General features: G+C 37.3%; 2 protein-coding genes across 3 annotated transcripts; one reads left to right on the plus strand and one right to left on the minus strand.

Annotated features, from left to right (window-relative positions):
- Positions 1–2,274: 2,274 nt before the first annotated feature.
- LOC111270597 (uncharacterized) lies at positions 2,275–3,901 on the minus strand. Its single transcript, XM_022850902.2, has 3 exons — positions 3,560–3,901; positions 2,739–3,160; positions 2,275–2,464 (listed from the first exon to the last, which is right to left on the minus strand). Exons 2-3 carry the CDS (start codon positions 3,156–3,158, stop codon positions 2,333–2,335), a joined length of 552 nt encoding a protein of 183 aa, XP_022706637.1. The 5' UTR covers positions 3,159–3,160; positions 3,560–3,901; the 3' UTR covers positions 2,275–2,332.
- Positions 3,902–3,972: 71 nt separating this feature from the next.
- LOC111270592 (beta-1,3-galactosyltransferase 6) lies at positions 3,973–10,573 on the plus strand. 2 transcript variants are annotated; one of them, XM_022850889.2, is made up of 10 exons: positions 3,973–4,196; positions 5,084–5,154; positions 5,385–5,564; positions 5,929–6,192; positions 6,364–6,613; positions 7,370–7,479; positions 7,897–8,018; positions 8,651–8,770; positions 8,994–9,089; positions 9,404–10,573. In XM_022850889.2, exons 4-10 carry the CDS (start codon positions 5,998–6,000, stop codon positions 9,603–9,605), a joined length of 1,095 nt encoding a protein of 364 aa, XP_022706624.1. In that variant the 5' UTR covers positions 3,973–4,196; positions 5,084–5,154; positions 5,385–5,564; positions 5,929–5,997; the 3' UTR covers positions 9,606–10,573. The 2 variants fall into 2 exon arrangements, with proteins under 2 accessions (XP_022706624.1, XP_022706625.1); XM_022850890.2 differs by lacking the exons at positions 3,973–4,196; positions 5,084–5,154 and adding an exon at positions 5,264–5,282.
- Positions 10,574–17,525: the final 6,952 nt, after the last annotated feature.

Genomic DNA, 17,525 nt, shown 5'->3' on the forward strand with positions numbered 1-17,525 from the left:
ACCAATAGAACTGACATAAGGTTATAATAGTGAAACACCTTAATAAATAAATACAGCAACGATTATAATAATGATAATGACAGATTGTTGTCATAATGGTATTATTAATACATCTGACTGTGACTTTGCAAATAAGGAACAGCTAGGCGACTTTAGTAAATCTTTAGCACAATATCGGTAAGCAACGCGTTGAGAGCGCTGATAAGAAATCATCCGATTTAAATCCCGCCTACAGCTGAAGCTTAATCAAAGTATGCCATTTACATATTTTACCTATTTACATAATAACTAAGTTTTGCTAGCGTCCCGCTTCTCATTTACCATGTTACTGTGGACAGTTTTTGGAAAATATCAATATTCTTAAGTCGCTTGTCAACAAGAGGCGTATATATATATATATATATTACTAAGGTCACGTCGTGCACGCAGATGACTGTCTGAACATATTCCAACGTGATATATCATAAACAGAAAACTGTTATCAAACAGAAGAAAACAACTCATTACTAGTTGTTTGGCAGTGAATCTGTATAAACCTACTTTTTTTCTGATTGTACTACAACGTGTTCCCGATGGTACATTGTGCATGGCAATAACATAAAACAATCGTTTAAAGAACAAAACTTTTTTTAGGAAATATTCAGTAAATCAACGCAGCAAATAGTGTAATCCCCTATTACTGCTTTTGCAAATCGTCCACAGCACTCAGATCTAGGGCTCTAAAACTATGTCTATAAACTTGTTTAGATTGTTCCTTTGTTTACTTCAACTACAAAGAAGATCAATTGACTCCGTTAGCCATAACTGTCCGCCTCATACACCAGCCAACAAATTGTTGCTTCACAGTGTTTTACAATAGTGAGAGAGGAAAAAAGCATTTTCTTGGCTTTCTGCGATCGTAAATAAATATGAATTTTATTTATTTCTTATGCAGTAAAGAGTCGTAACAGTTGTTCAGATTGTACTTGAATCCTGACCACTATGATGCCTTCTATGATTTGTAAATGATACATTCGCTCGTAAATTTATTGAGCTACTTTGTTTTACTACTAATATGTTACTATTTACACGTGATTGATCACAGATGTATTGTTTGTTTATACGGCATTTTGTCCGCCCAAGTAACTCACTTCGAGCTTAGTTCAATATTATCTGCGCAATCTCATCTACTACTGGGCATACTGGTCACTTAGATATAAAAATTCATAATATTTACCCCACTAACCCAGGAATTTTACGACTAGAAAGTGCTGCCCTTCTTTAACATAACATACGTACACATATACACATTGAATCTCAACGCGTCAGGCATAATCAGAATTGAATTAGTCTGCACCTTGCAAGCCATACAACTGTGAGTTAAGGTGTCTAATAGACAAAATGATTTCTTATTGAGACAAAATGGTATTTTACTTATCGATTAATTGCGGTACTTCTAATCGAGGGTAAAGAGTGCCAATCATTGCTAACCACATAAGCAATCGCCTGAGAAAAACAGACTCAGTCATGAATGTAAAGCTTTTCAGTTAACCTAACCCACAGACTGTGCCATGTACAGAAGTACACAACGCCTGCATATACATTCGGCATTCACGATGAGAGATGGTACTCACACTCTACAGGGTTCCTGTAGAAGAAAGTCAGTGCCCCATTATTAGTGAAAATGTTACTAAGCACTTTATAGAATAAATGTATGTAAAAGTAGTTTTTTTTTCTTAGACAAAGATTATAGCTTTAATTCGTTGATCTTCTTAATACTGAGGTCGTAGAATATCATGATTGGGCACCGGATAACAAAAGACTGAGAACATTTTATAAATACGATCAAAATCAATTAAAACTATCTTCTAATATGACATATGTGGAGCAAGGATTAGCTGCTGCAGCGCTGTGACATGTTGAGTGAAACTTTTACTGGATTACGGAAATAACCATCTATACGATAATTACTATTATAAGTAGTTAAGACGAACTATTGTGCCTATTCATCTTATCTGGGACTCTCTGTTGATGCTTTGTCAAATAAAACTAAAAGTGCAGCGCTATCCTTAGCATTTAAGGGGAGGGGAGTTTTCTAATTTAGTCCTACGGTGCAGTAGTAGAAAAATTACATCTGAATCGCTAGCAACAAGGCCCCGGTTGTGCAAAATTTAACCATAAAGCCCACATGCCGCTATTTGCCCAACTCCATTTTTAGACCCTTTGAACATGGAAAACTTATAGCCAAAAAAGTGATCGAAACTTGCTTTGATGGCAGATAAAAAAACTGGAAAATGCCGAGCTAAATAATAAAAAAAAAAAGTTTTATTATGAAACAGGTCAAGAGCCGAAATTATTTAGCGAGAACTTTATCCAGCCAGTCAACGATATCATCTGGATTTAATCCATCTATGTCGTCATCATCATCGGCTTCGTCTTTTTCTTCATTTTCAGTGGGAACTCGGGCTTTCAGCGCAGACTTCACCTAGAGCAAAAACATAGTTAATATTCATATATATATAAGGTTCGTTATATACTGTGGAATGCTTAGCTAATAGCGGGATCAAAGTAGAAACATAACTACTCTTCCGTCTATGGAGTTGTTTTTCAGAGTAAAAACCCATATTATTAATATTTAAATAATAATAAATACCAAATAAGTACGTACTAAAAGTAAATAAGCACAATTAAGTACAAACTCATTTATTTAATACACTCTAATTTGCCAATTAAGGAGTTTAGATTCGTAAACTACAAACCTTCATGAGATCCTTTTCAGCCTCACTCATCACTGCTCGATCACCGCGAATTTCCGATGTGGCAATATTCTTCACGCGTTCGTCAAACGCTTTCAGCCTTTGCTTGGCTATACGCTCAAATTCGGCCACCTGTTCAGGAAGGAAGATGTCCTCCGAAACTCCCAGACGTTCTGGAAGCGGTATGCACTCAAGCATGTCAGACAGCCGTTTCATATCAAGCTTTATTCCACTCACTCCGTCACTAGGTGCTTCATCACCGAAGTCTAAATTGTCACCTTGAGATCCGTATGCAGAAGCATCACTAGCCGAAGCTAAGACTTCGTCGAAACTTCGAGGTACAGGGTGCTGTTCTACGTCGGACTCAGACGATGAGGTTTGAGCTCTTGAACTTTTCAAGTGATCGGATTTTTTTTCGCTCATCTCTGTTGTATCAGAAATGCAGAGAAGCATGTTAGACGCACGACAGTATAGTAGAGAAACAATTCTTTGTCAAATATTTTTTATAAGAAGCCCGTAGAAGTAGTTCGCAATGCCTTCTCTCGTTATGAATTTTATTTATGAAATTGCAAACATTGCAAGGTTTACTTACATGAAAAAAGTATATGGGTTATTTTTTTCGGGCATCATACTTACTGTGGTAAATGGATGATTGAAAACTTTTAGCTAATATAAAAATGTTTTCCGCTACAGTATGGCTACTTATACGATCATGATTGTTCATTAATTGTTTTCATTAAATATAGATTTTAATAATGTGAGATAATACATATAAACAGGTTTTTCAGCAAACAATATATATATAAAATAATTGTCTCCCTTACCTCGTTTAAATTTACTCCTTTCCACTTGAGTACGCAATTACAGTTACTTCAAAATCACTTCAAAATCGTAACACGAGACACTTAAAGAAATTAAAAGAAATGATTTATCCACAACTTGTTCTACTTGATTTTGCTAGAGAATATCATCTGTAGGTATTGTATGGTGGAAATTCGTGAAACCACAATAAGCTCACAAATGTGCGGATATCTCGGGGCTGCCGTACGACGACCGATCCAGATGACTTTTTAGTTTCTATAGTTTTTGTCTCACAAAAAGGTCTTGCTTGAGTTTTTAATCAATATGTAGATTTTCCCTCTAGAAACGTTTAGGAACATACAGCCATATACGCCGCTATAAATTAGAAAACTGGATGTATAAATGTTTCCGTCGTTTTCTAGCTAATCCACGGAACTCGGCAATAGCAAGAAAAGTTCACCGGAGATAAGCACCGCGCTGTCATAATCTGCATAAACAGAGGCCGGCTGAGTTAGTCTTTCGAACAAATGAACTGGTGGAGTTTGTTCAGCGATTCAGCGACGTATGGAACCTAAGGCACAGTAGTGTGGCGACGTAGAAAGAACCTCGCTTGGTTTGTTGATTGTAAATGCGTAACGGCCGAATGCATATTGTATTTCGGTGCGTACAACGATGGATTAGGTCCGAAACCTTTGTGAAGATGAAGTTGTTTTTGGCGTTTGCATAAGCTTGCTAGATAGGCCACGTCGAACGTGATTTTGTAATAAAGCATCTAATTACCGACTGAGAGCGTTATTCGTTGTTTTTTTTTTAATTTGAGGAAAAACCTGTGTTCAAATATGGGCCTTCTTGTTGTTTATTGTGGGACGAAATAAATTACACATTCATGTGTTTGTATGTTCATTCATGATAAGTTCTGCTTCCGGAGTGGTATAGATGTCAAGAAATTATTTGTTTAGAAAGAATATTTGAGGATAAAGGTGCATGCATTTTGCAATGTAGGCTCAGATACACTTAAAAAAATCGCGCTTATTGACTAAAAATGTTGGTCAATGGTAAAATACAGAATATGATAGTTTTCATCTCCAATATCTCGAAAACATTAAGGCTGAAAAAACAATAAAAGAATGTGTTTTTATATAGAGCTGATTGTGGGTTTTTTTATGCCTCGGAAGCGTGTACTGAGGAATCTGAATGAACATTACAAACATTTCAACTTACATGTCAATAAGTTTGTGTTTCAATGCTGTGCTAAGCATAATTCGAGAATTATTTGAATGTACAATATAATGAGAGCCCTAGTGAAAGAAAGATCTTGTTTTTTAACCAGTTTAGCTCATGGTCAATTCAGCTAAATAGATAACATAAGAAAATTATACAGACGTCGAATGCTATTTTCATAAAACTTGTTTGATAACCATTTTTCACACAGAGTTACGTAATCGACATTTTGAAGTGTTCTCGTCACAGTCGGCTCAAACTTATATTATTGCTGCGATCAAATATTCGTCCTCACAAAGTAATACGTTTTTTAAATATTGTTTCAGAGCATCATGAAAAACATATGGCAAAGTGAAGCAATTTTAATTGCCGGAATCCCACTTATCAATTCGTGTAGGTAAGAAATGCAACGACAGATTTTTTATATAAAGCAAAGCCTATTTGCCAGTGTACACATGTAGATCAAGACAAACGACCGATACGGCATCGTCAGCAAGAAAAACGTCTTGAATTGTTTTGACAAAAGTAAGCTGTAGCGTATATTTTTGAGAGTTAATTCATTATTAATTTATGCATCTTTGAATAAATATCGCTATTATTTACTAAATAAATCCAACTCTACTTTAGATGTGTCACCGCACCAGCCGCGTTTTTCCTTCGATTCACCAAGTATCATTTCAAAGACATCTATCGAAGTACCAGCTGAGCTGATGCGCTAACTAATACACATAGCAAGATTTTGAGGATGTACGCCAAGTTCCTGTTAAAATCAAGTGAAATGTGGACTAATATTGTGTTGCAAACTATGTGAGTGATGCTTATGAATTAATCAATTAAGGTGTCAAAAGGAAATTTTAGAAATTCTAATTTAGGACGCTTATGTGATGTATGCTGCACATTACGCTAGTACATTATAATGATTAAAAAAAGAATCATATTAAAAAAAGGAGACAGCTGCTTATTTACATACGGTATCCGAATCCTTGTTAAGCAACGGTAATAGCATCAATGGACAATACAATCGCTATATTTCTATTATTGTCATTATTGTTGCGATTGTACCTCACTCTAATACGCTGTAATATTCAGTTCGATGTTTAACAATACAAAAGGCCACCGAATGCATGTCCTTCAGATTTACCGCCGCTATTCTAATTTTTCCGCTTTACAGGCAAATGGCCTTCAGGCGATGTTTTTAAAATCTACGTAACGGCCAAGTAGCCGTAAAAAACATGTAGAGATGCCGTTTAAAAGCGACAACTTCGCTGCCCTCAAACGCCGATACACCCGATACTCTATTCGAACAGCGATGTTTTTTGACTGGCACAATCGACGTGGTTGGAATCGCAAGATTATTATGTGTGCTCTCATAGTGTTCTTCACTATATATATACCGCTCATAATATATCATTTAAGAGCAACGCGGGATAAGCAGGTAAGCTTTCAGGTTAAAAATTTCAATCATACGGCTTATGTACAGCCAATAGAAATGCTCGCAGTATATTAAAAATATTTAATGTTGCGTTGTAGTATTGCATGTTTAGACCAAAGCATAGTGAAATTTGAGGGAAAAACTTTCCGTTAACTTGTGTGTGTATGTGTTTAGGCAACCACGCTTTGTGTAGCCATTCTTTCGACGCCTAATAAAGAGGGTGCCCATAAACGGGCCGCTTGTCGGGATAGTTGGCTCACGCTGGCTCCTGAAAATGATGCTGCTGTCAAAACATTTTTTTTCCTTGGTCAGCCACTGGCGCATCTTTTAAAAGGACCCCTTGGCGAGGATCGGGCAGAAAGTGAGCCGGGGGTCGCGTTGAATTCAATCAAGAAATCGATTCTTGAAGAACAACAAGCATATGGTAACTTCTGTCCATATTTGAGCGAATTCTAGCTTATAAATTTTTGTAAGAAATTATCATTCAAAATTTGGGTCATATTTAAATTACTTAGAGAGTTAGTGCCTATGTTCATCTTAAGGGCATGTAGTTACTGCTAACAGGTATAGAAGTCGAAAATGGAACTGATAATAGGCTACTAATTATTTTGTCATACACCCTTAGAAGTAATTGTTAACTGGTTGACAACGAACAAGTAGCGTAGATTGCTGCGTCTGATATTTTCTAGTACTTATTTAGGCAAGTGATCACTTTTTGACGAGGCAACTAGACAGCGCCTTCCGTTTCGTTGATATGGTTACTTATAAAGATCTGGTAACTTAAATAGCATTTAGCACCAGGGTTTAAACTTCTCCATTTAGAGAAGCTACAGAAGAGCTATTGCATTAATACGGAGTTGGCTATCATTTTTTCAACAAAGATATTCAATAATTGCCCAGTCTCATTTATTGCATATAGAGTAAAACAAGGAATGTTTTTGCAAGAACCACTAAGAAAATGGTTCCGGATTAAGCGTTCTGAAACTTAAAAGATAACCTTTCAAGCTTGAACGACACGATAGACGCACGGTCTTCGTTACTGATACATTTGACGCCAAGCAATGCAGCTTAGGAAATTTTTGTTAATGTGCAACAGTTTAATGTTATTTATTGGTCTGTGTGTAAGCATGATTTTCTCATGAGCATGACGGACGATAAAATGGTAACCAATTGCTTCTAGGTGACCTAGTTGACTTACCCTTGGACGATCACTACGCGAATCTTAGTCTAAAGGTCCTTCAAACTATTAAGTATCTTTCTGAAAACGAACAGTGCAAATTTATTTTCAAGGTAAGACATGGCAAATTTTCAGTACAAGCGGTTGTAGTCACATGAATACGAAGAGGTACCAGTATGTAACTACCAATACCACTTAATTCTATGTCCTCTAATGTATTAGATGCTGTAACTTTATTGCTTGGAGAGTAACTTGGAATAATTGGTAACCCAGCATTTGTTCCACAATACAAAAAGCAAGATGTTCTATCCATTTATGGATGCTCAGTAAAATGTACAATACTTATACAAAACACTAAAATATGTATGTATATACGCTTTGTGTATTTACCTACTTAGAAATGTTTACTGATGAAAAACTAAACGCTGCCTCTAGGATGAATGCTCTTGTGCAAAAACAACATTCTATGTTTTTGTCATAACTGCTACGTAAAAGTTAACTATATATCATTTTTCTATGTGAATCCTCAGGCCGATGATGACACATTTGCCCGACTTGACCTAATGCTTGCAGAACTAACGAATGTCAATTTGGACAAATGGCTTTATTGGGGCTATTTTACAGGACGTGCGTCCGTATACCATAAAGGAAGGTTAGACTTTAAATTTGAAATATTTTACTAGCTAAGCATAAAGAACAATTTTCTCAACGTCTTCATTTCTATCCATTCTGCGGAACATACGTCTATAACTTGTATAGGTTTGCTTCGTGCTCGTCCTTAGAAGTAAAATGAAGACCACAAATGAAAAGGAAACCCTCAGTAATGATTTTACAGCAACAGCAGGTTTTCCTTTAGTTAGCGAGATATTTTCTTTGTATTATAAATTACATTCTTTAGTTTCTTAATTTATATTGGAATAATGGTCATAGATTGCCCGTACCTGTTCAATAATGTTATTAACTATGATGTAATGTATGGGTTATATGCCCAGGCGCAATTTGTTTCAAGTAATTTGTCAGACGGATTAAGTCAGTTTTCATCATAATACTTAACCAGAAATGATTTAATCAAACAAGTGGTGAAGAAATTAGTATCACAGCTATGATTTGAGTTAGCCTTTGTTATGCCTTCCATGAATCCTTCAGGACGCTGCACCATATCTACCATTGTGGGCTCTTTGCTGCCTGGGGCACAATAGTACAAAATGATGAGGCGATTACTTTCAAAATATCGATGTGTACCGCATTATCATTCAAGATGACACTGCGCTCTAATCGTTTTAGATGGGCTGAAAACAATTGGTTCTTATGCGACCGATACTTGCCATACGCCCGCGGCGGAGGTTACGTTTTCTCTGGTGGATTAGGAAAGTTCATTGCGGATTATGTGGATGTTTGGGAGAGGTAAGATCAATTGCGAGGGTCTTCGTTTCAAAGTTAAGTACTGAGCAAATTACATTAAAATGTTGACGTAATAAAGGAAAAAATGTGATTTGCATGTTTGCGTGTATAAAGCAAGTACATAAATTCGAGTCAAATAACGCAATAGGTCTTCTAAATATTCCAAACATATATATATATAAAAATATCGTCCGACGAACTGTGATCTTGGTTATGGTAATTTCAGGTATGTTAATGAGGACGTGTCGTTTGGTGCGTGGACTGCCGGCTTAACGTTAAAAAGAGTGCACGATCCTCGATTCGATACAGAATATCTATCCCGGTAAGAGATTTGGTGTAGACGCTGTGATCAAATATATCTTCCATTATAGCGAATTTAGTCAAGACGATCGCGTTTTTATCAGTGGGAGAAATAAGGATAAATAGGAGCTTATAAGTAAGGTTGTCTATGAGGGAGCTTGTTTACGTGCATGTGTGAAGGATACACGTAACGGTTGGGTATTTAGGTGTATTCCATTTCTTTTTCAGCACCAACACTGCTAATCCATAACTGAAGGCTTATGTTCCCTTTTGTATATAGAGTAAATAGCGTATAGTCAGATTTCTCTTGTTTCTCTTTTTTCATAAACCTATTAGGGGTTGCCTTAACTCGTATCTGGTCACTCATAAGCAGAAGCCAGAGGAGATGCGCCGGAAAATTCAAAATTTGAAAAACACTGGTCAAATGTGCGACGTCGAAGGCGAAGCTCGGTCAAGCTACGAATACAACTGGAAGCTACCGCCTACACAATGCTGTGATCAGCAATATAACAGGCGCAAAATCACGTTTATCAAATAAAGTAAATCAATCAGAGATAAATCGAATAAAGTAACTAAAAGTATTATTTAGCGGAAGCGTATTAGCATCACGGAGATTGTTAGGCAACTATCATCATGCAGATGAAAAATTACTCTTGACAAGCGCAAAAGTCGTTGATCCGTCGGTTTTCATCCATCCAATCATTACATGATGCAACAGCTTCTATGATAAGCGTATGATTGCTAATGTTTGATGTGACAGTTTTTGATAACTGAACCAATTATTTCAAAATGCATAGAACCACATCTTAGTTTTTCATAAAGAAAATATATTTGGAAGTGCAATATTAGCGTAAAACGTACTGGGCACCATATGCAATATCATAGAAGCCCGATAAACTGCTGAATTGATTAGATCACTACGTAGTGGGCAATACGCGACTATTCCGTATTCTGTATATAACAATATAAGGAATTCACTTTTGACCACATAAGATACGGAAAGACACTGAGGTACGGATGGACGGTGACTGAAACAACAACAGTGAGTGCCTTAGTGTGGCCAATGACCTCACAATAAATACACGTACATGGTCAACGAGTTGCTCGGAAAACTGCGGACTGAATGAGCCTCTCGTAAATGACATGGCCGAACTCGAATTCATTGGACTGAATAGAGTGTCATTATAGTGGGTGTATTACAGCTGAGGGTAATCAAATATATGCATGTACACTAAAGAAACTGAAGTAAGCCACGAAGATGCTTGAGTACAGATGCAAAACAGCAGGTTAGACCGATTAGGAAGAACGGCTAACAGGCAGTGATGAAGATAGTACGAACTTGTGACCTGAGAACATTTTTGACATTAGCACAGGCTCATGGACACGCAAAGAATGCTCTCGAGCCTTGTTGCCTCTGAGTGTAGGATTAAATACATAATTTCTAAGTAAAAAAGCCAGAATTTGATAATAGTTGGTAAATACAATTGTTTTACTATTTGACACCAACTACTGTGTTGTAATTATGAGGTTTGCATTTGCTTGGGCTTGACGTTTTGTTGTCGTTGCATGTTGAGTCATGTGAGATATCTAGTATCGTAAGAAACATGTTGAAACCAACATGCTTCTCACGATACTTTCAAAAAATTAATTACGACATAGAAGATAAGTGATCATCATCAGTTAACTGTTGTAAAGAAGCATTTCAAATCTTTGCGAATAATTTTTAGTCATTCAGTATAATCCATTTGAGTTAAGCGGCGAAGGTCAGTTTAATTTTATTCAGATATCCACTATTGAACCTGAACTAATATAATCGCTGGATCCTAATGCCATCGTCGTTCAACTTTTTTCGTTCAAGGTCAATTCCGTCGTCATAATGCTTTGGTGTCATAGCTGAACACTAACAAAAGGCAAAAACAGAACAATAGTTTGGTAATACTGAGTATTATGGGTTTTTCCGGTAACGGCATAGCGATTATTATTATCCATATTAGTTTGAAGCAGTGAGCTAGAGTGTTCGTTGCCATAGGCTCCTTTGAACTGTGACTCGCCTGAAGGCAGGTTATCGCAAGGATTTATTTAAATGAGAGCAATACGTTCGTACGCTTAGGAGTATTCAAGGTTTTATAGGAATACCAGCGTTCTGCGCTTGCGACCCAATCTCCCGTGGCCTATGCTTACCGATATCTTGGCTCAACATTGCAGTAATTTGAAGTTATTGATCTACACATTTCGTGCCTGCATCAGGTAATACTGGCCAGTTGAAGAAAGAGATGCAACGCCTGCTTGCACGCGACTTTAGCTAAAGCTTAAAGACCTATTTATTTGCACAGTTTGGTATTAAACTGCGTTCTATATGATTCTATCTCTCTACTTGTAGAGGGAGTATCGCTTTGTGCCTTCGCTTTAAGCCAGAACGTTGCTCGAACTCCTCTATTGAAATCGGCATCATTAGCGACAGCTGAACACTAAAGCAAACCTGTAATAGTTAAGCTGCGAAAATTATAAATATTATTATCTATACATGATAGTTGAGTATGGCTTATGTCAGATTACAATGTGAATCAATGAACAAAAACTCAGTGCTAACAACAGTATGATGGCCACATTCTCACCCTACATGGTATTCTCTTTATTAATTCAAGTTGTATAACATATTTGTGATAGATAAAATTTCAGGCGGCAACTCCGTGCACTTCTAACCAGAGTCTTGCACGCCTAAACTATTAAATTACTCCATCATTGCCAACATTCTTCTATGTGCACTAGATATGAAAATTATCAATAATTTTTCAAGATGGATTAATAGCTTAACATTCGATACGTTCTTCTTTTCTAATAATTTTAAACTCTGCTTGCTTAGAAGATGACCTTTTTCCATTTCCAATTTAATTTAAAAACGGCTACGAATCGACTGAGCAGAGGCATGCATTATGTATGCTAAAGCATGCATTATATCTTGTTTTTTAGGTTTTCCTCTTCTATAGTGTACGTACCTGTTTAGATTTGCCTACATGCTTGCGAATGAAAAAAAGGTGATAGCGCACACTGAAAACCGGTACCCAAAAAGGACAGACTGAAATAAACAACGAAGTAGTGTTCCTAAATGAGCCCAATGCAGTATTAGCCAAGTGGCAGACCAGTCGATATTAATAATTAGTACGTATGGAGATGTCTACTAACAAAGATGGTTCCGTCGAATCGGTGTGACTCTACCAAACACACGACAAAATATGTGAATATAGAGATCTTGTAAAGTATATATATCTATAATCGTTAATATGGGAAAAATCGGAATGAATTATACGAAATTTATATTCGTTGTTACATAATAAGTAAGCCACCACACGATTGGGTACATTCCACAATATGGAGGATTTACAAAGTTTCAAATGAGAAGCAAAATCATTCAAAATTCATCAACCTTCGAGTCTGCTTTAAGAGTCGCCAAATATAAAGTAGGTTCATAAAATGGCAAAAAGTGCGACCCTTCTGCTATATAAATATAATTTTCCTCACTCTCGAATTTACCTTTAACAATGGAAAAATATTTTGAAAAACGTTATATATCGCGTTTTTTAGAATAAAAATAAAATAATTATTTCAAAAGGCTCAATTAAATCATAGGCCCCTTTGATAGCCTTTAAATTTGTTGCAAAATTTCAATGGCACTTGAAATTATTCTGCTTTACCAGCATCTGAAGCAACCCAAAAATGAAATATGCAGGTCTCTAAAGCCGAAACATATTGTGGGCAGAATTTCTTTTGTATACACAAAGTTTTTAAATTGCCGTCACAGTAGTCTAGGAATTATTATCCAGGCGACTTTTCACCGCAATCGCGGCGCTAATTTTATTGATCTCTTAACAAAAATGAATGGGCGTATTTCTCAGAATTTTCAAGTAATAGATCGCTACCAAAAATTTCATAGCGTTTAGACGTCAGCAAAATCGCAAGCAGAAATTCCGAATGACTGAGTCTTCACATTTATTAGAACGACCAATGATTTAAATAAATGATTATCTGTTGAATTTTGGACGTAAGTTCGTGTATAAGGGTTGTCTGCTAACTGGCTAAAGTTGGCGCGTTCATAACGCGGAATTTAACCATAAGATTCTAACCTGATTTGAAAAAAAAATGCATTTTTAGCAGCCTATCACCCGGCGTTTTCTGCACATCATGGGATTGGTTTCTTATATATACACAAAAGCAGGGTATCTGATAGATTTCTTTAACGGCGGAACGTCACAAAGAACGGGTTGCTGGTCTAATAAATATTATTGATTTTGAGTATGAGAAAGCTGGCGATAAGATCCATGATATAGTACAATACGTGAATCTCTATATGGTTAAAACCAACCACCAATCTGCCAGTAAATAACAACCACTAAATGATATTTTTAGATTTACGTCCGGTATAACCCGTAAGCGTAAAAAAATTAGCCTTCAGTGCAGAACAAAGTTACTCTCCACCGATTTCGAACCCAGACCACCTCAATTACACTTGGTAGGCAAGAAGGTAACCTTTCGCACCATTACAACATTACATTACTGGCATTTAAAAATTGGTTTAATCGATAACGAACGGCTGGTGGCTGAAATGTACGCTTCTATAACGTAAGTGAATTCAGTGAGGTAGGCGTCTCGATGCAACTGGTACTATTTGATTACTGCGTTGGCTTCTGCCCTGAGCTCGGCCGACGTGGGATTACCAACCACTGACTTCGGAACCTTTGGGTACGTGTTGTATTGCTTGAGGCGGGAGAAGATCTGCAAACTATAGAGTAATATTTTTATCCAATCAATAAGGTACGGAAAAATACGACACTGGCGGTTACAATGGTCTTTGAGGCCCTCTAGACCTAACGGCAACTTCCTGAAACCACGTGATGCGAAGTTGATATGCGCTAGGGAATAATTGAGGAAGGCTTGCCATTTGGTTTCTTTTTCTATAGGGACCATTTCATTATTCAGCCATCAGACGTTCTTTTAATCGAGAAAAACTAGTACTGTACTTGATGGGTGCTGGCTTATTGCAGAGGTTGAGAGCAAACTACATTTTCAACTGCTCTCTTATACAAAAATCAAAGGAGCTCTGTTCCGATCTGGATTGGACTAGGTATCGTGAAATGCGGGCAAGTGTAATATCTTCGCTTGTCTTGTCTCTATTGTCGCTCGGAGTATTCTAAACTGTTACTAAGGAAAACAAGACTAAAAAGGTCAGTAACGGTTGGGCAAACTTGCGTTAATCGATATGAAATGATCCAGCGGAAGTTCAGCTCTTCGGTAAAAGAAATGAAAGGAATCCCCATTTAACCCACATTTGCCCACAGGTACCCACATTTAATGTCCATACACAAGTTAGCGCAGTTACAATTATTTTTAGGGATAGGCTATGACCGTCCCAACTGTCGTACCTGTACCAACTTGTACAAACTTCATAACTTTCGATATTAAAGTATGACACATTCCACACCTAGCCAAGTCTCAATTTTGTTATTTGGTACTTGCGGACTAAAGTGGGTGTGACGTATTTGACCTTGGGTTTTGATGCTAATCACTGAGATCGTTGGCCTGTAAGGTTTACTGTTCCCTATCATTAAAATTTTTCAGCGAAGTATGCACATCATTACATAGAAATATTTGTTTTCATCGCTGGTGCATTGAAGATAACATTTTTAGACATGTCTGTCCTATTTTATGCATGGATAAGAATCTGGTCCAAAGGATTTCTTTTTTATCTTTAAGGGTCGGTTAATACTCGAAATCAATCGACACTCGTCGTGAGTATCGTATTTTCGTATGTATTTGTCGGATGGACTTCTTTATTTGCACGCTTAAACGGACCTTGATTCTGCGGGATTATCAACTTGTTTCCTCCAGTTGAATAGTTTTTCGTGAATAGAGATCGAGGAAGCCAGCATTAAGTTCATTAACAGCTAGCGGGTTACGTTACTTTTCCGTTGTATTTCCCCATTTATCGATAGGATTTCTGAACCTACTGTATAATAGATTAAGATCCTCGGTAGCCGAACGCTAGCTTTTCAATGCACGAATTACTCGGTTTTTAGAGCCAGCCTCTTCTTGTTGCTTTTGGAGGAAATGCAAACAGCTTCTTACAGTTGCTGGGTTACGTCCGGAAGTTTTTACCGTTTGCTCACTGTCAATGCTATTATCCGCAGAGAGTTAAACGTGTTTTAAGGGACATATATAAGGTCTCATGCTTGCATTGTATCCAAGAAAAGATTCTATACGAATTTGGCTGATTCACGCAAACATTGCTCGCTCTCTAAAGAACCTGTTGAATGACACTATGCGTCTACAAGCTCGACGTATGGGTTTGAGCGTTAAGGACACTGTCTACAAGAACTAGCTTTCGCTCTGTGGATGATGACATTTAGAGCATGTCAAACTTCAATATATCTGACAAATTCTGCTTACTTAGTCTCCTTAAATATAACTTATGTGATCAAGCACCGTGAGTTCTGACGATTGTTATGTTGTTTATTCCAATATCAAAGGCCACCAACTTAGTTATCTTAGCATGCACACACTATGCAGTTGTGAACTCTGAATCGATGCCCGTCTGGAATGAGCTACGAGACCACATAGACATCGGTCGTTGTCATTGATTCATTTCATAATTTCGGGCTGCGCACGATTCGCAAAAGCTTCGGTTGATGTATTTGTCAGCATAGGCTGCACTGATATATGTGTCACAAGGCTTCGAAAAGGGTCCTCGAACACTTCCAATTGCCTCGCCAGAAACATTCTCTTTTAGCTGCTTAGGATTAATTGAACTGTTTTCTTTTTAAATTTGACATAATACTAAACCCAGTTTACTTTTTGAGTGCTGCCATGCGAGTCCTTTACATGCCCAGCATGCAAAAAAGAAGTGCAAATGGATGAATTTCACTCCTTGAATTGCTCCAGAGACATAGAAGAATGATTAAAAAACGTGAAAATCAACCCAATTATCAAGATAGCACTTAGGAGAGCAAGCATACCGATTACATGGGTTTGTATTTGTCATAAATAAGACGCCCAGTAACTCACCGCGGCATTGTTATCTCACAGAAGATGCCTTGCTTAGAACATGACACCACGATCCCGTGCGCAGAAGTGGCGCCATGCTTGTAGCCAAGCGTGGCTAAGGTTAAATCAATCGGAAACCATGGCGGAACCCGCCGGTTTTGTGAAGACGCGTAAATATGCTAAATTAAGAAACTAGAAATCGTCGTAAGAGGGAAAACGCTGCTTGTGAAGTCTCTAGGAATTTAGGGGTGTAGATACGCACCTCACTTGTATGTAAATTTATTGATATCGAGTTAAACTATTCAACAAAATAGTATAGCGTTATTTTTTTTTATATATGTGTACGCCTGCGTGTGTGCGATTCGATTGTCATTGACCAAACAAACAATGATCTGATCATGAAAGGAGGTTCGCACATTCCAGTGGCTACATATGGTAGGTAAGATTGGCTTAAATATCATTATCGGAATCTCCTGTTAGATAAGCCCCGATATGCATTCACATTTAACGCCCCCCCCCTTTTTTTTTTCAATATTGTACGCGTACTACTCACTCATATTCAAGGAAAACCAGATGAGCTTAGAATCAGAAATATAATGTTTCTTCGAATATAAAGCGCAGCTTGGCCCACAATGGCCATTATTAGCACTGTAGTCATTGTTCAAGGTCTTCATCCTTGATGTAACATGACTGCTATTTAGACTAATCTTTCAAGATTTATGTTTTGCTTCCAGAGTAGAAATAGTAATTTTGCAAACGAGCATGCGCACCTCGCTAGAAGTCTAAGTTGCAAGTCATCATGGTCGTTACCCATTTTTCATTTTGTGATCATATATATGAACATTTTTTGCATGCATATGCTGCTTCTTACTAACCCGAATATCATCAAGCTTGAAAACAACGTTATTGTGTTAAGGCTAGTTGGGTATGTAAAAACCCATTTTTACTATAGCAAACCTGTTGTCCCACTTCCGTCATGCGCTTTAGGATCATATCAGGCAAGAAGCCACGACTCGATTACTAGGAATGTATCGTTTTTTTAGGTCCCTATTATCTGCGCACGTCTCAGACAGACTTCAACTCATCTGTGGTCGAACTGATATAATTATTCAGATAAATTGCGTGAAGAATGAATCAAATGAACTACCGAGCCTCAATTTTTTGTCTCAGTTATTTTCTCCGTTGTGAAACATTTATAAGGCAAACATATTCAAACTGATTTACAGACTATTTTACTACTCGGTACGATGCTTTCGCTCAACGTATACATCATGGGTTCGCGTATAATCTATTACCAATACGACAAATTAAATTTTCCACTGCCTAACTTTCAGGCAGGACACAACGAGTGTGCTTTTACTAGATGTTTTACGAGCATTTCGAAAGATCGCTGGCAAAGCTTTAAAGGCGTATACTGCATTGA

This window comes from Varroa jacobsoni, unplaced genomic scaffold, assembly GCF_002532875.2.
Source record: "Varroa jacobsoni isolate VJ856 unplaced genomic scaffold, vjacob_1.0 contig00012, whole genome shotgun sequence".
In the NCBI taxonomy this organism is placed as follows: Eukaryota; Metazoa; Arthropoda; class Arachnida; order Mesostigmata; family Varroidae; genus Varroa; species Varroa jacobsoni.

Excerpts from the sequence above, each read along its gene's own strand:
- LOC111270592 (XM_022850889.2), top strand. The coding sequence starts at position 5,998 with ATGCCGTTTAAAAGCGACAACTTCGCTGCCCTCAAACGCCGATACACC. Across the intron at positions 7,480-7,896 it reads AGTGCAAATTTATTTTCAAG|GCCGATGATGACACATTTGC; the intron begins GTAAGACATGGC and ends GTGAATCCTCAG. Across the intron at positions 8,771-8,993 it reads TATGTGGATGTTTGGGAGAG|GTATGTTAATGAGGACGTGT; the intron begins GTAAGATCAATT and ends TGGTAATTTCAG.
- LOC111270597 (XM_022850902.2), bottom strand. The coding sequence starts at position 3,158 with ATGAGCGAAAAAAAATCCGATCACTTGAAAAGTTCAAGAGCTCAAACC. Across the intron at positions 2,465-2,738 it reads CTGAAAAGGATCTCATGAAG|GTGAAGTCTGCGCTGAAAGC; the intron begins GTTTGTAGTTTA and ends TTTTTGCTCTAG.